Here is a 24,552-nt window from a genome sequence, read left to right on the forward strand (position 1 = left end):
ATCATCCAAGCACCCCAAAATTAAGTAATTAGAAACAATTCCAACAATCAGATTCCCCTCCCCGCCCACCCCCCGCGGCCCCAACAAGTCACCATTGGAGTGCTTCAAGCCTTTAACAACAGTTTTCACCAATATAATCATTAAAAATAGTTAGAGATAATGACTATCAATAATTAACAAACAGTTGTGCTTCAAGAATAATGGTAATACCTGGGGAAGTACACCTAACATTACTAAACTTTAGCTATTGTAGAAGCAATAGAAGATCCTTGTGCAGGTATTGGAGCTTCATCAGTGACACCACTCTCATTCACAGACAACACATCTTTCAAAACATTGGCCAAATCATTGGCATCATCAACCGGTTCAACTTTAAAGGTATACGAAATGAACAATAGTACATGTAAGATTATAAGATTATGACAGAAAAAAAAAAGAGATAAAGTTGCATCCATTTAAAAATTAAAAAATATAAACTACCTCTGAAGTCTACTCCGAACATCTAATCTCGGAGACAAATCAACATTTCAGCATTTATATGTAGTAGTTTACTTCTATATTTGCCAATGACTCTACCTCAAGCACTAAAAGTAGATTCAGAAGCAACAATTGATACCGGAATAGCCAACACATCCTGTGTCATCCAATAAAGATCACGATATTTTACTCCTCGTGACTTCCAGAAGGCCAATACATCATATTGCTCCATCGAATCTTTGATCCTTGGTTCTTGTAGATATAAATCCAATTCAAATTTATCTTGTATTACATTATTATTGGAACTCTCATACATAGATTACTCTTACAAAAATATCATAACCAATATGAAGAAGAAAATATATGAATTGAATAATATATGATGGAAAAAAAAAAAAAAAAAGATTCATACCTCCCAATCTGAAACATCTCCAACTGTATCGGCCTCCATAGCATGTGAGTGTAATCCCCTCTCTTCATCAGTCATCCTCATACTCTGGTATTCTTCAAAGAGTCGTGTTAAGCTAGATTGTACAAGATTAAATTTAACCTTCGTCTTGGGGTCCAGATTATATAACTTATCAAAAGCATACCCAATGAAGATTAACTTGTAACAAGGGTAAAAAACAACTGCAATAGCTAAAATAAAGTTATATATGTCCCAATACTTGTAAAACTTCTTTTTCATCTCTTGTGTCATATTCTTCATATAGTCATCTCCATGTTCTATCGTTTCCAATAAAAATAAATGAATCTTCCATACATTATGAAAATACAAATTTGTTGTAGGGTACTTGGACCCAGACAACACTATGATGTCATTAAAAGGCTTCAACATCTTACATAAGTGCTCAACCTTTTTCCAGTTCTCATTGACTATCAGAGTGCATTTCAGCAGCTTGAGTTTGTGGATAAAAATTATAAAGTGTGTCAAACCAACAAGGATTGGAAAAAGGTTAAGCACTTATGTAAGATTTTGAAGCATTTTAATGACATCACAGAGTTGTTGTCTGGGTCTAAGTACCCTACAGCAAATTTGTATTTTCATAATGTATAGAAGATTCATTTTTCTTTATTGGAAACGATAGAGCATGGAGATGACTATATGAAGAATATGGCACAAGAGATGAAAAAGAAGTTTGACAAGTATTAGGACACTTATAGCGTTATTTTAGCTATTGCAGTTGTTTTTTACCCTCGTAACAAGTTAATCTTCATTGGGTATGCTTTTGACAAGCTATATAATCTGGACCCCACGACGAAGGTTAAATTTAATCTTGTACAATCAAGCTTAACACGACTCTTTGAAGAGTATCGGAGTATGGAGATGACTGATGAAGAGAGGGGATTACACTCACATGCTATAGAGGCCGATACAGTTGGAGATGTTTCAAATTGGGAGGTATAAATCTTTTTTTTCTTTCATCATATATTATTCAATTCATATATTTTCTTCTTCATATTGGTTATGATATTTTTGTAGGAGCTATCTATGTATAAAGAGTTCCAATTAATAATGTATTACAAGATAAATCTGAATTGGATTTATATCTACAAGAGCCAAGGATCAAAGATCGATGAAGCAGTATGATGTGTATTGGACTTCTGGAAGTCACAACAAGAAAAATATCGTGAACTTTCTCAAATGACACAGGATGTGTTGGCTATTCCGGTAACAACTGTTGCTTCTGAATCCGCTTTTAGTGTTGGAGGTAGAGTCATTGACAAATATAGAAGTAAGCTACTACCTATAAATGTTGAAACATTGATTTGCCTCTGAGATTGGATGTTCAGAATAGACTGCAGAGGTAGTTTCTATTTTTTTTATTTTAACTAGATATAAATTTATCTCTCTTTTTTTTTTTGTCATAATCTTATAATCTTACATGTACTATTGTTCACTTCGTACACCTTTACAGCTGAACCGGTTGATGATGCCAATGATTTGGCCAATGCTTTGAAAGATATGTTGCCTGTGTATGAGAGTGGTGTCACAAATGAAGCTCCAGTACCTACACAAGGATCTTCTATTGCTTCTACAACAGCTAAAGTTTAGTAATGTTAGGTGTACTTCCCCAGGTATTATCATTCTTCTTGAAGCACATCTGTTTGTCAGTTATTGACAGTCATCATCTCTAACTATGTTTGATTATCATATAGGTGGAAACTGATGTTGAAGGCTTGAAGCACTCCAATGGTGACTTGTGGGGGAGGGGAATCTAATTGTTGGACTTGTTTCTAATTACTTAATTTTGCGATGCTTGGATGATGGTTTGCGGCTTAGTGCCTTTGGTATTTTTTTAATACTTTGTAGAAGAGATGTTTTCCAACAGATTTTTAAAGCGATATTTGATTGAAAAGTTGATGGAGGATGAACTGTATAGGGTTTTTGGATGAATCTGAATGTTCTTGTTTTTAAATATGTGGATTGTGCCAAGCGTCATGTGGATGAAATAGGATTTGATTTTTTACTCTTTACTTTATAATAGGATTTGGTTTAATTATGCTATATTTTGTAAGTTGTTATTGTCATAATCTCTATTCTTATTTCTTTTCTTTTTTTGGTGAGAAAGAATCATTATCTCATATATGATGAACTGTGGAGGGTTTTTGGATGACTTTTACTATGTTCAAATGGAAGATTTCTGGACATTTACTCCACTTAAAAAAAGGATTTTAGGGTAGGCAAGTTTAGAACCCGATTAGAGCCCGTTTAGACTTAAGTAGGTCAGTAACCCGTTTAAGGTAGCCCGACACCGACCGGCCCAATTATACACCGTACCATGCCCCCCAAACATAGAAGTAAATGGGTGTTCACGGTGCAAGGGTTTTAAATGGGCAAGTCTGATTAAGCCCGACCGGACACCCCTACATACATCACCTCCAATTGTTGCCGGCAGAGAGAGAAGGATGAATCCCAAAGGGTAGCTGGCGGTAGACATGAGAATCCTGGATTTTGTTGTGAACTCTGAACAGCTTCAACCTTCTAGTTCTTAGCATAAAAACTCATCTTGGGTTTGTTTTGACCTTCCTTCAAGCTCATCCTATAAGTCCTTCAATTTTTTCACATAGTGATCTCTTCCTATGAACCCCTTTGTAACCAAGGGTTCCAATGTGAGGAAATAGAAGTGTGAAACTTGTAATCTGACACCCAAACCAAGATCTTGTGCTCTTATACCAAGCTGGAATGCAAGGATTGTGATTAACCAAGGGAAAAAGAGAGAAGAAGAAGAAAAGGATAGGGTTGAAGGAGAAGAGGAAGGAGAGGAATAACGGTAGAATGTGTTAAGAGTATTGCCTCTCTTAACACATATGTATTACTTCACTAATGGATTACAAGTAATTACATACACCTCCCTAGGGAGGTAAAAAGGAAAAAATAAAAATTACACTACAACATGACTAGTGACATAACTAGTTCCCAAACTACCCTTAAGAACATAATCTCTAACATCTCCAACACAATATTGTATGACACTTAGAATACAAGCAGCTTCCAGAAAAAGAAATATAGGTCAAGTGGAAGAAAAAGGCCTCTAAAAATTTGAGGTTCATGTAAGAAATGTGAAAAGTCTTGACAGAGAAAATAACTCAACTAGTTTAATCTGCTATTAAATATTAATCGAGAGCACAATTGAAATGGTCTTTCATAGACAAAGAAGAAAAGACGAATGCATCAATCATCATCAGAAAGATGTAAACTTACACATTTAGAATAGACTGTCTGTGCTGCAGCTGAAGTTTCTAGTTCGATGAGATTTCTTTCAGGATCCAACCCATCTATAACCTGCAGAACCATCAGCGTAACTTAGTCAATATATATATAAGGCAAAACAACATTGTTACAACAGTAGCATATATCTCATATACCACCATTTCATAATTACAGCATGACACAATCATAGAAATTGTGGCAATGACATCATTACTGCCGCCAATGATTTTCCATATGAATAAAGATGAATGTCAAAGAACATAATATAATTTTCAAAATTCTTTTGGCATTAAGCTACTCAGAATGGATAAAATGTGCATGTTTAGTAACTTTAACGGTCAACCCATTGTCAGTTTGATAGTTGTAACATTAGTGCAAGAAATGGTCGTCTTAAATGTTAACTATGACACAATCATTTGCCACAGGAAACAAACTAAAAGGAACTTCTACTCTACCAAGTGACTGCAGCTTCCTCATTTTGTTTTATGTCTACAAGCAACATTAGAAAGTACATGAATTTCTTCTTATGAAGTTAACATTTTTTTTTTAAACAAACAGAGAACAAGGCAACAGAATATATCTCACCAGAGGGAGAAGCAACAAAGAAGCAAGAGAAAGTGCTGCCTTTGATAACCCCTTGGATGAGATATGATGTTGGCAGTGGGGAGAAAGTAAAATTCTGGGAAGATCTGTAGTGGGGTGATGCTGGACACATTTCCTAGGCTGCACCCCTTGTCTAATTTCTCTTATAGGGCTGTGAAACAGTGCAGTCCAAAAGTTGTGGGTGGAAGCAGAATCTTGTTTTTAAATAAGAGTTTAGAGAAGGCGAAATACAAAGATTTTGCGAGCTTCTATATTATTTTTTGCGTCCCGGATCAACAGTATAGGAGATTATGGACATTAAATTCTAATGGAAAATTCACTCCCTTTTTTTAATGTTCTGTTCAATCAATTTTACCTTGAGGACCCCATGTGGCCCTTTTCCTTAAAAGATCTTGGGAAAATCTGTGTCCCACGAAATGCAACGCTTTAGAGCGTAGATAACCAATAAAAAAGATATGATGCCAAAACTCATGACGAGGCCTAACTGTTTTCTGTTATGTGTATCTTATATTTAAAGAGAATGGGAGGAATCGGTGGATCATTTGTTTCTTGAATGTCCTATATCTAAAAGGATTTGGTTCGACTTCCTGACAATGTTCAATCTGGGTAGGATACTTCGCAAAGACGTATTGGAATTTGATGTGGTGCTGACATGTGGCTCTATTGAGGGTTTGGGGGGGGGGGGGGACAAATTCCATATACAGTTATGCACTTCTGTAACTGGATTATGGAGCATAGTTGTGAAGGCATCCAGGCTCCTTGGAAGCCTTGTTGGTTTTGCCTTGCGTCTAGGCCCCTTCCAATGCCTTGGGTCGCCTAGATGCCAGGACAACTATGTTATGGAGTCTATGGCAAGAAAGGAATGCTCATCTATTCATGGATATGTTTTCCACAAAGTTGTAGATCTCTTCAACTACTATTGTTTTGATGGCACAAAACAGGAAGGCCCTTGGAGATCTGCTCTTAGTGTTAGGCACAAAAAAATATTACCTCACAGGTGAACTGCATTGACCAATGGAGACCAAGGTATGTTAATGACGTAGTTTATTGGTTTGGAGCAATGGGCTGGGAGAAGTCAATGGAGGTCTGGGTCCTAGTTAGTAAATACACGTATTATATATTTATACGCATATAATATGCTTGCTGCACCATTTTATTGAAAACTAGATTTCTTCATATTTTTCAAGGGAAAAGCCTATTTGAGATTAAGGGTAATGTAAAAAACTCTCAATGGGGGCCTCAAACAAGGCCAGTTTTCTGGTCGAAGGCGGTGTATGATAGTCTCAAATCTCAATAAACCAATGTAAGGCTAGTTCACCCTCAGTAAACAAACCCCAATGGTTAACAACCCTCGACCAAATTCAGAATCTGATCTCAGACTACGGAACCAATTAGAACCACATTAGGCCTTAAATTAGGGCTGAATGATTACTCACAGTTAGGGAGGTCTTAGGACTGTCAAACCTGAACCAGAAGAGCCCCAAAACACTGCTGACATATCCCTCACAAAAGCTGCAGACAGACTTGGAAAGAGGTTGCAGCAGCCTGGTTCGATCCTCAAAGATTCAGGGTTTTCAGAGAAAAAAGAGGGAATGCTGCAGCCACGGTTATTAAGGCAGTGAGGCGACCGAGGCATCTGAGGGTCTTTCGGAGCACTTTGGCGATAGGGAGGGCATAAGGTGTCGCCTTATTGAATAAAGCATTGTAGTGTTTTATTTTTTATGTAATCATTCTATTTAGAAACTAGAAACCAGAATTTAGAAATTGTTGGAGTACTGAGAAATAAAAACTAAAATGACATCAAAATAGAATAGAAACTAGGGTTTCTTAATCAATGAACAGAATTTTATTTTGAAAAACAGAACTTCTGGTTTGCACTGAAGTGTCAGTAGCTAAACAGAACAGAAACCTATGATCAGAACACAGCTTACAGCTGCAAACCCAACTTACAATATGCTACCTTTAAATTATCTCCACAAACTAATGATCAGAAGTTCAGAACACAGTTTACAGCTGCAAACCCCCAAAAAGAGAGCAACGAAGAAGTGAAGAAGGGATAAGATATAAGGGAGACTGGGAAGGAAAAGAAAGCTGCATATTCATCATTTCATCCAAAAAACAGAAAAAAAAAAGAGCTGCAGGTTGCATTGAAGAAGTGAAGAAGAAGGGAGAAGATAGAAGGGAGAAGATAGAAGGGAGACTGGGAGAGGAAAAGAAAGCAGAAACAAAATGAAAAACAGAGGAAAGGTAAAAAAAAAAAGAAGGTAGAACCGTAGAAGGGAAAAGAAAAAGGTAGAACACTAGAACTGTAAGAAAAGAAAAAAGAAAAAACAGAGGGCAATAGAAGAGAAAGAAGAAGAAAATCAAAAAACAGCAAAAAACACGTGGAAGTAGAACCGTAGAATGATGTAGAAAGAAGAAAAAAAAAAAAAAACCTAGAGAGAGGGGACGAAGGTTCACTGGAGGAGTCTCACTGCCGCTGGAGAAAGATCAAAGGAGGAAGGCTTGCCGTCAGCGCTGGTTTTTTACAAACCATTGCGATTTCTCAGAGTAATGTATTTTTTTTTTTTTTTCGGTCGAGGTTTTGTATTTAAATACCCTTGACCCTATGCCTTCTCATATGTAAACTTCCCCATATACCTGCCAATCAATAAATTCCATTTGGAATCCCTGACCAAATAGTTTAAAAAAAAAAAAAAAAAAAGTAAGTAAAAAATGGGCATAAGGTGACCGCCTTCCCCATAATGTGTCTATAGTGCCTTAACCATTAAGGCGACTGCCTTATGTGCAGCCACTAATGCGGTGCACTGCCTTAAGCTTCCAAAACCGCCTCAGAGCCTTGGCAATGCCTTAATAACCATGGCTGCAGCTGGCTTTTGGCTGGTCAGGAGGACCCCAAAAGCTGGTCGAGTGCTTCTCCTAAGGTGGTCTTCAAACCCTCAAAAGGGTCTTCGAAGAAGGATGCTGGACAGGGCTAACCCCTATCGATTTAGCCCCAAAACCCTGACAAGCTGAAATAGACTCTGGGATTTTGGGCTGGTCTTCAATCTGAACTTCTGTATGCTGATTCTATCTCTCAAACTCTCTCTCACAGCAACAATCAATGAATTAAATATAATTAAAGAAGAGAAGGATGAAAGAAGGATAGATGTGTGTGGGATAATGGCTGAAAAAACTTCATTCATTGTCTATAACTGTTACAGCAGCTGGCTCTTAAATAGAGAACTAAAACTTACAAATTAGAAACTGGTTCCCAAATAGGAAACTAAACTAAAAGGGAAACTAACACATAATAGCAACTAACCTCTAACTTGCAACTTAAGAAAACATAAAAAACAACTACTGGGGACTTTCTAAAAGGCGAGACAACTTGTGCAAAGCATCTTTGACCAGTCAAAACAAGGAGACAAAATCACAGCTGTATTAGGAGATCGCAGGCCACAAAAAGGGATTTCTGAACAGCTGCATTTTCTGGTTCAATGGGCGCTTGAAAGGTACTTCTAGAAGCCCAAAACAGGAAGGAAAATATGCTCTAAAAAGGGTCCAAAAATAAAGGACCAGCTGGACTCAATCTCAGCCCAAAGGCTGGCTGGCCTTCTTCTTCCTGTGATATTGCAGCCCAGTAAAGGGATCTACATCATAAACCCTCAAAATCAGGACCTGATTGAGTGGATGCCTGATGAAATATGATGGTTCTTGAAGTCATGAAATAGGAAACTTTTGGAATTCTTCAAGAACTGGAAAATGAAGCTTCAGGTGGCCTTCAAATTTGGGTCCAATGACCCATGTATGAATCTAATGAGGTCTTCAAAAGATGATGAGCTCTGATGGCTCAGAGATCAGGAACTTATAATGTCAACACTGCTTCCCTGAAATTACTCCTTCAAGCTACTGCAGGTCATTGATCATAAAGGATCACAGTGTGATATAAATCTTAGAACACCAGCTTGAAATAATGGCTGAAACAGATTTCTGTAATAGTTCTTGATTTAGGACTGATTTAAGGAGATTTTGGAAATCTCGATGTCAAGGCCTCTAATGGCCTCCTACTCCTGGTCGAGTGACCTACAAGGGTGTCCTAATAGTCTTGTAAAAGATGGTCCTGAATGACCCGAGGAATTGGAAGGTGTGTGTATTTGAGTTGCTGCCCAGATTTCTTGAATACAGTGGTATCGCAGGTCTTGGATTGATGTTTCAGATCAGCAACAGGTGGCAGCAATTCTTGAACCTTCAAAGATCTAAATTGGTCTGAGACAGTACTTTATCAAATAGAAATAAAGCAACAAGAAAAGAAAAAAGGGAAAATTAAGCACCCCCCCATCCCCTATACTATGGCCCTATTACATCTGTAGAACTGTATTTTCAGCAATCACACCCCCTCCTCTACATCTGGTGGTGTTAGTATGCTGTTAGTTGTGAAACAAAAAGACCATTTTACCCTTTTCTTCTTCTACCCAAAACCCTAAATGGGAATAGGATCAGAGCGGTTGCAGTTGAGATTGAGGCTACCCAGAAAGAATTTAGCTAGAATTTCACCATGTCCACCTCTGCCACTGCCGGACTTCTCCATGGCAGCAACGATGCTGAAACCAACAGCACCTGCCACTTGTTCACAATTCTTCTTCAAGCAACCTCTCAATGACGGTGACCGGAGGATGCTCTTTGGGCTTGTCATCTCCTCCGGGACACCCTTCTCTCTCTTTTTGGAGAGTTATAGTGATTCTCTTTCTTTCTCCACCACTCACCAGGCAGGATCTCTATGTATGGGATGCTCTCCACCTCAATAAGGTTTATTGATGTGGTGATGCCTTGTCCTTGTCTTTTCTCCCATGGCCCACACTCCACTCTTGGCTCTTCTCTAGCCACTCTCCAATACAGACGAATGAGAGAGAAAGAGAGAGAGAGAGAGAGATTTGATTAATTAATAATCAAATGAAGTAAATTAAGTTCCACACAGTTGGACTCTACATGAGTGATGAAACCAAACACCTCCACCACAAGGTTATAGACATCAGAAGCTGTATCGGTCTCACCGGAGATTCCCATAGGATAGGATAACAAAATATAAAACCGTGGGCACAAGCACAACCGCATAAGCCACGACCTAACACAAAGCCAGGCCTGACCCAGCCCTGTTTCTATTTCCAGTGGATGATAGGTGGCATCAGCGCTCCCTACCCATGTTGAGGAGTGTTAGGACACAGCCCCCTCTACTACTCATGCCGGCCGAGCAAGGACACTGAACTGAAGCCGTATAGACTGGATTCTGATACATCTAGAATCCCCCCTTCTCAACTTCGCCAGAGACGACCTGAAGTTCCTTCGTATAGACGTTCATAAGTCTCCCCCCTTTAGTTTTAATCAAAGGGTATAGAGGTAACCTCACCCTATAGTAAGGGTATTTTGGCCATTAAGTCGTTTAGTATTAGGTGACATCATCACTTAACAGATCCAACTTAACGGGCACCCACGGACTGGTTTTCTTGTTAGAATCATTAAAACGTAGGGGAAGGGGTGTAATTTCTGAAAACAAAGGTGTATGTAGTAAGGCCATAGCATAGGGGAGGGGGCGTAATTTTCCCCAAGAAAAAAAAAAAAAAAAAGAAACGGTGGAAGGGAGAGAAGGGGGAAGAAGAAGATAGGTCGGATCATGCCTCTGACCCTCTCAACCATGAAGAAACACTTCAAATTTATCGCTCAAACTTGTCCAAGAAGGGTACAACTGATGGCCTTTAAATAGGCACAACTACTTCAAATTATAAGGTTTACAAATGGAAAGTAAACTGAAAAGGAAACTTTCAGAAAAAGAAAGTATTACAGATAGAAACTTAAGACTTTCCTAATCTGAACTAAGTACTTAGTGTTGGAGTTTATGTAATAGGGGTAGTTTATGAATTGTTCTTATATTATGTTGTCCTAAACTATGTTTTATTTTTTCCCTTTCACCTCCCTAGGGAGGTCTAATGTAATTTCCCTAAATTTCTAGTTGAACTTAAAATAAGTGGAAAGAGCAAGAAAGGTTCCCCACGTTTTGCTCTCATTTCCCCTTCTCCTTCTCTCATCTTCTCTCCTTCTTCTTCCTTCCTCTCTTCTCTCTCCTTCTTTCATCTCTAGCCCTAGTCCTCCTTATTTCTAACTTAGTATCAAAGCTTGTAAAAGGGCTTGAGAGTCGATCAAGCATCCCGGTTTTATTCTTTAAGTCTCTCTTGGAACCCTAGAAGCAAAGGGGTGGTCCATTAGAGGCTATACTATGTAAGAAGAGTATACAAGAAGACCTAATGGAGTTCTAGATTATATTTGAAGACAGTTGGAAGGAGTTTGAAGTCCAAGAGGATCATTTAAAGCCCAAACCGAGAAAGGAGGAGTCTCCTTGGATTACCGCCAGCTCTAGATTCTCCTTCTTGGTTCTCTCTCCTAAAAGTTTGGTTGGGGATGTGGCTGGGCTTGAAAGAATCGCCCAATGGTCCCCTATGAGCCCCCCAAGTGCTGGCTTGTGATTTGGTGTGGTGTTGAAACACAATCCAAATCTCTCCTTGCTGCCAGGTATTGACAGCTTCTCTGTTTTTTGGTTGTTTTGTCTAAAAATGGCTAGTAGTGCTATCATTGGTTTTTTTTTTTTATGAATGTGCTACCTCATATGATGCTTATATGTGCTATTGGGATGAAGATCTACAATTAGAAGTGTTTTTTAGTGGCTTTTACTCAAGGTTTTATGGTTTACTAGCTTGCTGGAATTTTTTGAATTTTTTTTTTTTGGGTCCTGAGAAGACGATATTTGGGACTTGTATATCCCCCTTGGTTTGGACCTCCATTGTTGTTGTTTGAGGAGTATCCTAACATCATGTCTGATCTCACGGAACCTACAAAAGCTACTTCTAGTAGGTCGAGTAGTACCAACCCCAATTCGATTGTCTTTGACAATCTTAACACTCAGATTTCTCTTGTGGAGTTGGATAGTACCAACTACTTGGATTAGTCTCATTCTGTGAAGCTATCCCTGTAGAGTAGAGAGAAGCTAGGGTGTATTACTGGGGCTATCAAAGCTCCTGCTGTCACAGACCCAGGGTACCAGAAATGGGAAACTACAAAATCTACTGTTATGACTTGGCTATTCTTCTCCATGAAACCTGAGATAGGTAGGAGATTTATAAGGAAGGAAATTGCTAAGGATATTTGGGATAGTGTCTCTAAGACCTATGATAGGTAGGTGATTCTGTGAAGGTCTACCAGATTCTTCAGCAGGCCCCCTCTCCATGAAGCAGGGGACTAAGTCCATTTCTGACTACTATAATACTGTAATGTCTCTGGGAGGAGTATGATCATTACCGAGATCTTCAGTTCACCAATCCTGATGATGAAGCCAAAGTCTATAGACTCTTAAAAAAGAGTGTGTTCTGATTCTTTTTGGTGGGCTGAATTCAAACTACGAGCAGATCTGGATACAGATTTTGCGCCGGTCACCTCTTTTATTCCTTGAGGTCTGTAGCTATCTCCTGAGTGAGGAGACCAGGAGAGGTGCCATTCTACACCTTCACTTGAGCGCTCTGCTCTTTCTTCCACTACTCACAGAGAATGGCATGGAGGTAACCGAGGTCAAGGGCCATCCCATGGAGATGACAGAGATAGACGACAGTGTGATCATTGTGGGAAACCTGGACACACTCGAGAGAGGTGCTGGGTCCTTCATGGCCATCCTATACACGTGGTGGCAGCAGAGGAGGGGTTACAGCCTATGCTACTATGACAGAGACTGATACTAGAGGCTCCTCACAGGCAGATACCAGCTCCTTCTCTATGGATGATATTGCAGTGCTTCGCCAGTTCATGTCTCAGTTCGATAGCCCATCTACCTCACAGGATGCCTCAGCTTCTACTATGCATTCACCACCTCTGCACCTTCCACAGCTTCGTCGGGGCCTTGACTCTGATGCCATTGACCACATGACTGAATGTCCCATTACTATGACTCCTATCCATTTGTTCTATAAGGATAAGATCCAGGTAGCTGATGGTACCTTCTCTATTTCTGGTAAAGGCATTATCCCCATAACCTCTTCCACTTTACTTGATTCCGTTCTTCATGTTCCTAACCTTAACTTGAATCTATACTCTGCAAGCACTTTAACTAAAACCTTGAATTGTTGTATCACTTTTTTTTCGTTCTCATTACCTCTTTCAGGATTAGGTGACAAGAGTATTATTGGCAGTGGACGTGAGGAGGGGACCTATACCGTCTTACACCACAGTTACCTTTTTTTACTACATCACAGTCCTATGCATGGGCCGTAGTGATGCTAGTTCAATACTCTGTGATGCTTTGGCATCAGCATTTAGGACATCCATCTTTTGTTGTTATGAGGAAACAGTTACCTCATTTGTTTACATATTTTTCTTCTTCTCCTGTATTTCATTGTGAATCATGTACTTTTGCTAAACATTACCGTTCATCTTATCCCTATCATAGTAATAGATCTATTGTTCTTTTTCATATTGTGCATACTGATGTTTGGGGACCTTGTCCCATTACCTCCCTGTGATGCAGATTAATTACCAAAATAGGCTAGTTTTATTAGAAATATGCCTAAAGTTGGGTTCCATACATGTTAGGCCTTTGATCCCATGTGTTTTAAGTGTAATAGACCACTTTTATGGGTCTAAAAGGGGAGCTCTAAGATTAAGTACGAAATTACTAATTAGTTTCCATTTTCATTAGTTTCCTTTTTAATTGGGCTTGATTTGAGTTATATTTGTTTCCTTAGGAGTCAAGTTATTAATTGAATCAAGTCATTAGTAGTTAGTTTCCTTTTTCAACTAGTTTCTAATTTCAGTTTTTAGTAACTATTGTATTAGGAGAATATTTGGTTTCCTTTTTGAGGAACCTTCTATTTTGTAATTCCCTCCCACCATTAACATTATAAATAAAGAAGAGGAGGCTCCTAAAAGCCTAGAATGATTTTGATAAAAAAATAATGGTTGTTGCTATTGTCTTCTTCATGAAGAGTAATCTTGTGTTTGATCAAGGCTGAAGGAATTGGTGTTTGATCCAATTGACTCTTTGCGGCGTGAAGTCCAAGAGGTCTCTTCAACTATTCTTTTTTTCTTTTCAAAGTTAATTGCAAGGTTCTTCAAACCAGGTAAAGGATCTGAACTGCTTTGATTTCTGGTTGTGGATATCTCAAGTTTCTCTCCTGTTGCCCTTATATTGTTCTGAAGATCCAGCCAACTGATGACCCTCCCCTTTTGATTGATTGTTGGGTTTATTAAGAGGGAGGTTTGACCTTAATTTGGGACCAATCAGACCATGGGTTTGTCTAATCTGAGGTGTTAAATACTTCTGGCCGACTGTGTTTCTGCCCAGATTTCAGATCTGGTTTGACTTACCTGCTCCTGTGGTATTTGTTTCTGATTGTGGCTTATCTAGTACTCTATACCTACTGCTGGTTAGTCTATTTGTTTGGTGTAATCTCTGTTTCAAAAATTCCAAATTCTGGGTTTGAAAATTCTGGTTTACAAGGACTGTTTGACTCCTACTTCTGGACTGTTGTTTGCTGCCTAATTTTGGGTGATTATTGGTTGTTCTCTGGTTTATAAAATCCTGCAGTCTTGAGTCTGGTTTGGTCGTCAAATCCATTCCTACATTACCCTGTTTGGCCATTGTTATTTTGTTTTTTTTTTTTTATTAATGATTTTTCTCATTGTACTTGGACCATTCTTATGAAGCATAAGAGTGATGTTTATGATGCCTTAAAAAACTTCTATAAAATAGTCATACCCATTTGAAACCAGATCAAAATAGTCCGATCTGATAAAAAGGGGGAGTATATGTATGGCGGTCTACAAGACTTCTTTACTAACAATTATATTATCCATCAGCTTGCTTGTGTTGATACACCCTAACAGAATGGGGTAGCTAGAGAAAAATCGTCATTTGTTAGAGTCGAACGAAGTCTTTTATTTGGTATGCATGTTCCTAAAACCTTTTGATCTAAAGTGTCTGCTGCGCTTTCCTCATCAATCGCATGCCTACCAAACTCTTGGGTCTCAATTCTCAAAAACCAATTGCACTCTTGTCTTCTCAGTCTTCTGCTTTTACTCTTCCTCCCAAGGTGTTTGGTTGTGTTTGTTGTGCATGTTAACAAATCCTCCCGCACCAAACTCGATCCAAGGCTCTCAAATACCTCTTCCTTGGGTATTCTTCTACCACCAAAGGTTTTAAGTGTTACCACCCTTCATCTTGCAGGAGATTTCTTTCCAAAGATGTCACCTTCTCTAGTCTGTGCCTTTGCCCCTTAGGAAATGAAAGTGAAAAGGCTGCTGATGCTATTTTGTTTCTTACCCCATTGCCTCTTACTGATTTTTCTTTTGATATTGGTAAACATAAAGAGGTGGATGATGTTGATACTATGGATGAACCTTCTATAGAGAAGGCACCTGATATTGTGTACACAAGAATGGCAAAAAAGACCTGCCAAGAGTCCTATTTGGATCCACATCCTGAGCTTCCCCTTCCTCAGTCAGGTAACATCTCCTCCCCTCATTCGGAGTTGGACCTCCCTATTGTTGTTCGTAAGGGTAAGAGAGTTTGTAGTAATCCTATAGCCCAATTTGTTTCTTATGATGCTCTCTCTCCTACAGGTGTTGCTTTTACAGTTGCTTTCTTCTGCTTCCATCCCCAAAGCTGTTACTGAGGCTATATCAGACCCTAAGTGGAAACAAGCCATGTCAGAGGAAATGATGGCTCTTGAGAAGAACTGTACCTGGAAACCGGTTGATCTTCCAAGGGGGAGAATCCCAATTGGATGCTGATGGGTTTATACAATCAAGTACCGATCAGATGGTGCTATTGAGAGGTGTAAGGCAAGATTGGTGGCCAGAGGGTACAGTTAGGTGTATGGAATTGATTATCAGGAAACCTTTGCTCCTGTGGCCAAACATAACTCTATAAGAGTCCTTTTATCTGTGGCAGCAAACAGAGATTGCCTTATATCAGTTGGATGTGAAGAATGCCCTCCTTCATGGAGATTTAGAGGAGGAAGTTTATATGTAGCCCCCTCCTGCCTTTAAGTTCCCAGCAGCCGATGGTAAGTTGTGTCTCCTGAAGAAGGCACTTCATGATCTGAAGCAATCTCCAAAGGCTTAGTTTAAGAGGTTCAGACAGGCCATTATGAAGAATGGATATTCCAAGAGTCAAGCAGACCACACATTATTTACCCGATTGTGTATGTTGATGATATTATGGTGACTGGAGATGACAATGATGAAATAGCTATGTTGAAAGCTTATTTGGCTAAACAGTTTGAGATCAAGGATCTAAGACACTTAAAATATTTCTTGGGTATTGAAGTTTCAAGGTCTATGAAGGGAATCAACATATGCCAAAGAAAATTTGTGCTAGATCTGTTGAAAGAAACAGGAATGTTGGGTTGTAAACTGCAAGTTCTCCCATTGAGCAGAATCATAATCTAGGAGAAGATTGTGATCCTTCCCTTGTTGATGCAAGGAAATACCAGAGGCTAGTAGGAAAGTTGATTTACCTGTCTCTGACTCGCCCCGACATTTCTTATGTAGTGGGAGTAGTGAGCCAGTTTATGCAAGTGGGCACACAGCATCCTCGATACTTGAAGTCCTGTCCAGTAAAAGACTGTTATATGCCAGGAACAATCACTTGAGGATAGAATGTTATTCCGCTGCTGATTGGGCTAGATCTATTTCTAATAAGAGATCTACATCTGGTTATTGCATACTCGTGGGTGGTAACTTGATTAACATGGAGGATGGGGGATGGAGGAGCAAGAAACAGCCGATTGTAGCTAGATATAGTGCAGAGGCTGAGTATAGGGCAATGGCTCATGCAGTTTGTGAACTCACTTGGCTGAGTCGGTTGGTTCGCGAGTTGGGGTATAACACTGAAGGACCTATGGGACTCTACTATGACAATAAAGCAGCTATAAGCATTGCCCACACCCAGACAACATGACATAACAAACACATTGAAGTAGACCGACATTTCATCAAGAGAAGATTAACTCTAGCAACATTGCACACCTTTTGTGAGAACAGGTGATCAACTGGCAGACATCTTCACCAAAGGTCTCATTCCTCACCAGTTCAATACCCTCTTATGCAAGCTAGGAATGTATGACATTTATTCTTCAGCTTGAGGGGGAGTGTTGGAGTTTATGTAATAGGGGTAGTATAGGAATTGTTTTTATATTATGTTGTCCTAAACTGTGTTTTATTTTTTCCCTTTCACCTCCCTAGGGAGGTCTGATATATTTCCCTAAAGTTCTAGTTGAACTTAATATAAGTGGAAAGAGCAAGAAAAGCTTCCCATGTTTTTCTCTCATTTCCCCTTTTCCTTCTCTCATCTTCTCTCCTTCTTCTTCCTTCCTCTCCTCTCTTCTTCCCTCATGTCTAACCCTAGTCCTCCTTATTTATAACTCTTAGTTGAACAAAGAGAATAAAACATAAAAGAGACTAAACTTAAATCAGCATTCTTCTAGAAACTTTCCAATTTCTTTCCCAGTTGTAACCTTGCTGATCAAGGCTCATAATAGGACAAAACTAGAATCAAAGTGGTATTCAGTTCTTGTAAAAGCTTCAAACCGATTCCTTCTTGCTTGCTGGTTAAGGCTCACAATAAGAGAAAACCATTGAACAAGCAAGAAGAAACCCTAAGAGAGGCCACCATGACCCGGGCTGTGCTCCCCCTCCCCTCCCTCTACTTCTCTCATCCTCTCCTCTCACCCTCTTTCTTCTTCCTCGTCCACTCTCTCTTCTTCTTTGTCATCCTCCCCCTCTCACTCTCCATTCTCCGTCTCTCATCCTTTCACTCTCACCCTCTCTCTTCTTCCTTTTTGGAGCAAGGTATCTCGGCTGGAGATGCACCTTGGCGCCAGTCCCGCAGGTCGCCATTCCCTAGGCCTGTCTCCAGGCTCGTTTGGTTAGCCTAGTTAGCCAGTAGTCTCATCACCTCCAGGCCCGTTCACCTACTCTTCTCTAGTCGTCATCTTGCACCACCGACGCTCTCAATTGCTGCTTGGTCCCAGCTCGCTTGCTGCATCACTCGGCCGCCAACCTCTAGGCCAGCCACCCACCTGCCACCTAGCTCGCTTGGCCAACTGCCAATTTGTTGTCAGCTGCAAGGCCGCCAGTCATGCTTGGGCGGCAGCCACTTCGCCGTTGCCCTCTGAAAGGTCCGTGCCCCTCCATCGTGGCTGTCACCTCTGCTAGGCCAGCTCCCCTTGGTCGGCCCTCCACAAGGCAACCACCCCTCCCAATGGCTGCCTTCTTGCCGATGGTGCTCTATTTCTCATCTTGGTGGCTTGGAAGATGAAGACTGAGATAAGATGGTCAAGGTTTGAGGAATCCTAACAGGTATTTACTTGATTGCCCTTCAGCTTTGTAATGGGCTACCTTGCTCTTGTTTATACACCCATGTGGGATTTTGAGTTGTATTGGACGTGTTACTGTGTCCTTTGTTTCTTGTTACCCATCTGCGCCTAACATGTGCTTTTGTTACCTTTTAGGGTTTTTAATTTTTTCCCTTCGGGGCTGTAATTTCCCTCCCCCTTTTTTCATGCATCTAAATTCAACCAAAAAAAAAAAAAAAAACTCACAATAAGACAAAGCTTCAGCCAAAACAGAATCGGTAGTCGGTGCAGCTGGATCCCACAAGGCTGGACTGCTGGGAGATCGATGGTGCTGGTTCTTGCTGGCTCTGTCTTCCATCAACTTGGACTGGCCCTTCTTACTTCTATTATATTTCAGGCCAATCAACCCATCTACATTAAAGAGGTACCACCGCACCTCGTCATGGATTATTATATTATTCTTTTAAAGAAAGAGCAATGATTATTAAAATAATCAACGTACGAGGGTGTAGAGTACCCTGCTTGCTCAAAGAACCCTCTCCCGTTTTTCAAAGATAAAGAGAAACAGCACGTTTTTTGTTAGGGTTAGGGTAAAAAAAAAAAAGGGGGGGGTTAGGGTATACGTATTATATGAAAGCCAAAAAAAATGAGCAACTAAAAAGGGTATAAAAAAGGGAAAATATCAGTTTTAGTATTTATAATTAACCCTGGGAACCAAACTCCATCTTCCTCTTCTGTTCCAAACAACTGCCCTGGTAACCCAGGGGCTGAACTCCATTTTCCTCCACTTATCCAAACGACTGAACCCATGCCCCAAAATTGATATCTCTGGTGGTTTCATCTCCCTTCTTGGCCAGAATTATCATAACTCCATATCCCTCTTCTTCTTTTCCAAATGACTTAACTGAACTCCAGGCACTGAAATCCATCTAGGAAGATACTGAGGAAATTGTGTTGTGACTCTCACTCTCAATCAGTTTCTGTTTCTCTTCATCCCCCTCTCGGTCTGCCCAAAGTCCATAGCAATGAGTTGTCTAATATTTTTTACTCCCTCTCTCTCGCTCCCTCCCCCAGTTAAGTGTTTTTCAAATAATGTGGACCCCCTCCAACGCCAAGGCTCGCCTAGACACCGTCCCAACTATGCACCCTATACAAGGCCCAATGAGAGGGTTGTTGCAAGCATGGTTCTAAATCTCGAATTTTGACCGTCAAAACCTGCGAAATTTCGGGCAAACCAAGTACTTTTTTTTTGGGCTATATGGAAACCTTAGTTTCGACAGGTCTAATATTCTATGTACAGCTTATTTTGGACCTTTCAAAGCTAATCCATGGACTATATTCACAAAAAGAACACCCAGAATCATGCTTGTGGTGTTAACCCAAGTTTTCTAGTGTTCGTTGAATGATTTTGTACACTAGCCTTGTTAATTTGTCATACACACTAAGTCCACATATAACTTAGATACTAGAAATGTAAATAAGCTATTAAACAATCAAAACATATAACTTAGTTAATTAGTCATACAACACTTAATACCAGCAGGAGTTTCTAGGTGGCTCCAATCCATGGGGTGCGTGCCATTGCAAATGTTATAGCCCTCCAATGAACGCAAAACATGTGAATCCCATCACACATTTGGGCCTAATTGTTCTGAAAGTCCATCATTGCCCACCTATAAGCCCCATCATCAACATGTTGCAGGTATTCAATCCTAGGGAATGGCTCACTGAGATTGTGAGGATGTGGAGGTGGCAAGCATGGCACTGATGGTTGCTTTGAAAGAATTCTATTATGGTTACTACTATATTGAATAAAAAAAGAAGTTTGGAGAAAAATTGGGTTCACCTTGAAGCCCAAGAAGTCCTCTCTAAGTTGATCTAGGTTAATAATGCAAGATAGTAGAAGAAGATTGCAAAAAGTTGAGCAGAAATTGATGTTTGTGGCCAAATTCCCTCTTTCTTGGTCGAATCCACGAAACTTCAGATATTCTGTCGAAAAATAGGAAACAGTGCATTTTTCCATCAAAGCATGTCACTTGCATAAATATGGGTTGGACCAGTTTGGTCGAACCATGCGAAACTAGGGAAATTTCATCAAAACTGGTTGAAAGTTGAAACTAGTAACAATTTGGTTTCGACCCCTGGTTTCATCTTGGGCCATACTGAAACTGTGAAATGTCTGAGTTTCGACCAAAATTACGGGGAGATTTAGAGCCATGACTGCAAGTACTTTGACTTAAATGTAATAATGTATATTATAATGCCATGGAATGTGCTGATTGGATGATGCAAATGTGATGGCTAGATCATTTTTTTCCTTTGAGCAACAATATATCCTGTATTTATGCCCCTAAATTGTCAAAAGAAAATCATATTAAACAATAAGTTACCCTTATTTGACTATTTTTAAGCTAAATTTTTTAAATTATTATTGAGTCTTAAGTCAGGAAACAGCATCTTCACAAAGAGGGGGGTAAGGCTGCATACATTATGCCTCATGCACTGGGTACACCTTTATTACTGAGTTTTAAGTCCGAATAATATCCACATGTATCCATATCCCTTTTCTCACTGTATCCTTTACCCTCGACAAAAGAGTTCAGTTTATGTTCTTACATTACTGTTTTTGTGCTTAAGTAAGTTGTCAATGTTTGGCACAGCAATGGGCCTGCCAGGTATTGGCTGTGTCATCCCTTTTTCTGTTATTGATCCTTAACTTTAAAATAAAATAAATAAATAAAAAAGAAGCAAAAAAAATATATCTAGTAGAGTAAGGAGTAACCTGTGACCAGCTTACCACATTGCCATCTGATTCCAGCACCTCCTGTGATATCTTTCTTGGAGATTCTTTCTTGGATTTTTTAGCCTCAGGAGAAGATGGTTGCTGGGAACCAAAAAGGAAAATAAACACAAATACAGAAACAAGTTAACAAGGGGGGAGAGAAAAAGAAAGAAAGAAAGGCAAATCACTCTTCAAATAGAATATATTTCAGTAAACTATTCTGCATCATTAATCATAGTTTCTAACCAATTACACATACAAATAACGATGTGTTTTTCTTAGCTAATGGGAAACCCTGAAACAACATAACTAAAGTTATTATCTTTTTCACAAGTGCATGAAAGCATTGCAAAACTTCTGGAAATGGAAGGGAAACTTTAAAAAAACTTAAAGCTCCGGGAAGGATAAGCACAAAGTTCACACCTAGGGATTATTACAAAAGAAAACTGCAAAAATGCCAGCATAATAGTTTAAATTGATCAATACAAAATGATATACCTCATCGCATCTCTGAAACCTTAAAACAATAACATTTCATGAAGAAACTAAAAAAATAATTCAGAAAAATGGAGGAAATATATAAAGCCAAAAGAATAGTTGATCTTTTACTATTGTCACAACTCATAACCATTTGTGTTCTTCACAACTTGCCACATTGGGAGCATGGCTAGGCCCATGTCTCAAGGGACCCCACTCCTATCTGATCTGTCAATTTTAAAGCCTAAACAAGTAGGGGGAGTGTCTTAAATGCAAGTCCAAATTAATCCAAATTTATAAGGATGCAACAAAATTCCATTACTGAAGTGACAATCATGTAATTTAAACTCACTTCTTTTTTTAATTCAAACTTCTGGTGGATGAAAGTGAGAGACCCTTTGATGACTCGTGCATATTTTATGAAAGTGAGGGACCAGTCCCTAGGTGTAACTTTCCTTCATCAGTATTGTTATTCATTTGATATACTAATCAGCCTTTTTGTTTTCAATTCTGTTCTAAGAACAAAATAAAAAGAAAATCCTTGAGTAAAATCCTCGAATGACGAGGAGTCTCTATTTTAGGCTTTGCAGTTGCTTATGATTTATCCATTGTGAACAATTTTAATAAAAAGAGAGACGAGCATTTAGTTACTTAAAAAGTGGGCAGAATACCAGCCAAATAGATTTCTTTCTATCAAGAAGGTCCAACAGAATGCTTTGTAAGAACAGTAAGGTTATTCCTGGGGAGAGCCTAACCACTCAACATAGAATGGTGGTCCTAGACATGTGCCTCACTACGCAGAAGCGTAAGATGAAAGAGCCTATGTGCCCTAAGATAAGTGGTGGAGATTAAAAGGAGGGTCTGTGAGTTCATTTACTAATGAAATGGTCAAACAGTGAAAGTGGCACTTTGAGGGTGATAGTGTGACACTAATTCAATGTGAGACGATATGACGATTTGTATTAAGAAGACTGCTAAAAAGGTTCTAGGGGAATCGAAAGGTATACATCATGCCCATAGGGAGACTTGGTGGTGGCATGATGAGGTCCAAGTAACCATTAAGACTAAGAAAACTAGTTTTAAAACATGGCAAAGCACTAAAGAGGTGGTGGATCAAAAAAGATATATATTTGCCAAAAAAGAAGCTAGGAAGATTGTGAGGGAAAGCAAGGGCGAAGAAATATGATGAACTTTATAATAATCTAAACACAAAGGCGGGGAAAATGCTATCTATAAAATATCTAAAATGGGAGGAAGGAAGAGCAAAGATTTGAAATGACCATATTAGAGCTGGGTTGGGAGTAGCTTTGATTCATGATAAGATTAGAGAGTCATTCGAGGTGGCATGGCCATATCAATGAAGGCCTTCGGATGCCCCAGTATAGATGAGTGACTTGATTCAGATTGAGGGAACCAAAAGAGCCAAGGGTAGAGCTAAATAACCATACATGCATAGCTTAGGCCTCCAATCTTGTATGGCTTCAAATAGAGATAAGTGGAGAGCAAGGACCAATGTGGCCGACCCCATTTAGTTGGGCTAAGGCTGTTATTGTTGTTCTCTTTTACAAGGCTTTTACCTGGGAATAAAATTTTGTAAGACGCTTACAAAATATTAAAAAAAAAAGACAGTTTTTCTGGTCAGTACTCTAGGTAAAAGAATCTATGGATAGGTCCTGATGCAGATGCTAAGCACAGTAGAAGAAGAGGCTGAAACAGCCTGTGGTTGAAGATTCCTAGCTTTAGTAGGAGTCTCAAGTCAGTCTGGTCATGGGGTTATTTAGCTAGAGTTATTTTTATATTCAGATTGTCATTAATTAGTATTGTTGAGGCTGGATTAAGAGTTGGTAGTTTTCCAGTCCTGTTTTGATTATTTGTTGGAGTCGTATGTGGCATACGAAATCCATTTTAGCTGGTCAATTGGTGTTCTTTAGTTTTTGTTTTGTTTCTGTTTTCGTTTTCAGTTCAGGATTGAGTCCAGTAAGTCCTAACTTAGTCCTGATTAAGTCCTATCAAATTTTATAATACTGTGTTAAGGCCTATGCAAGTGAAATTCTCAGTTTTCTGCAACTGTTGTTATGTGGAATCTCAGTTACTGGGTAGACTCCAAGGTGTACTGCAAGTGGATTCGGCTTTTAATATCTCATCCTTTATCTTCAGTATCACTGCTCAGATTTCTTCAATTTTTTATATCTGTGGTTTTCCAAACCTCTTCCAAGTTTCAGACTGCTTCTTACTCTCATAACATCATATGCAGATAAATCACAGAAGTGTGCTTATTTCCACTGAAATAAGCCTTGTGTTGGGTTCTATACATGATGGGCCTTTGGTCCAATGGGTTTTCTTTGCAATAGGCCACTTTAACTGGCCTAAAATATGTGGAGGAAGGACTACGGGATTTATTTTTACTTAAGTTGTGGGGTCTAGTTTAACGCCGTATTCCTTTATTTTTAATTGTTATCAAGTGTTAGTAGTTGGCTTGATTAGGGACTATGAGACCAGCCTTGTTTTTAGCTGCTTTCCTTTATTTTAAACAGAGTTTTAGTCACGAAGACTACCTCCATAGCAAGCTATTGGCTCGAGGTGTTTTAAGCTTAGTTTGAGTCTCTTTTTGAATCTTTTATATAAGGTTGTAAGGGGCTTCAGCCCTGCATACGAATTTGATGAATGGAAATTGGCTTTTTGTCTTTTGGTCATGAGATACAAAGCTTAGTTGTGAGATGCAGTGAAGCCCTGGTAGGATTCCAGGGAAGGCTAGGTGGGACGCTAGTTGGATACCAACTCAGAGAATCAGGTGGGATTCCTGATTCATATCCTCTCTTCACTTTTCTTGTATCTTCTATTCATCTTCAATCGAACAGGTCATATCTGAAACTTCTATTTCCTGCACCCTTCTTATTGACTTAAATCTGATGCTTGATTTATTTATCTGGGTTGCTGAACTTCGTTTTACGATTCTCTTAGGCTCCATTTGGTTACACTCTGCAGAAGTGATTCTGCTGTTTTGTGTTCTGCGGGAATGAAATAAGAGTGGTCTGATTTTCTGTCCTAGCGGAACGAACCAGAACAAATTTGCCCTTCAGAACAATATTGACAGAACAAAAAAATGTTTTTCTGTCCATTCCGGA

At 39.3% G+C, this 24,552-nt stretch overlaps 1 protein-coding gene across 6 annotated transcripts in view; it reads right to left on the reverse strand.

The window, feature by feature from the left end:
- LOC122069224 overlaps positions 1-24,552 on the reverse strand; it is a 69,558-nt gene that overhangs the window by 39,457 nt on the left and 5,549 nt on the right. For 4 of the 6 annotated variants that reach the window (XM_042633191.1, XM_042633192.1, XM_042633190.1 and 1 more), the window contains 2 exons: positions 20,951-21,052; positions 4,184-4,264 (listed from right to left, as the gene is read on the reverse strand). In XM_042633191.1, the coding sequence (XP_042489125.1) occupies positions 4,184-4,264; positions 20,951-21,052 (183 nt within the window). The remainder of the gene's footprint in view (positions 1-4,183; positions 4,265-20,950; positions 21,053-24,552) is intronic. The other 2 variants (XM_042633194.1, XM_042633195.1) reach the window with 1 other exon arrangement.

This window comes from Macadamia integrifolia, unplaced genomic scaffold, assembly GCF_013358625.1.
Source record: "Macadamia integrifolia cultivar HAES 741 unplaced genomic scaffold, SCU_Mint_v3 scaffold559, whole genome shotgun sequence".
Taxonomy (NCBI): domain Eukaryota; kingdom Viridiplantae; phylum Streptophyta; class Magnoliopsida; order Proteales; family Proteaceae; genus Macadamia; species Macadamia integrifolia.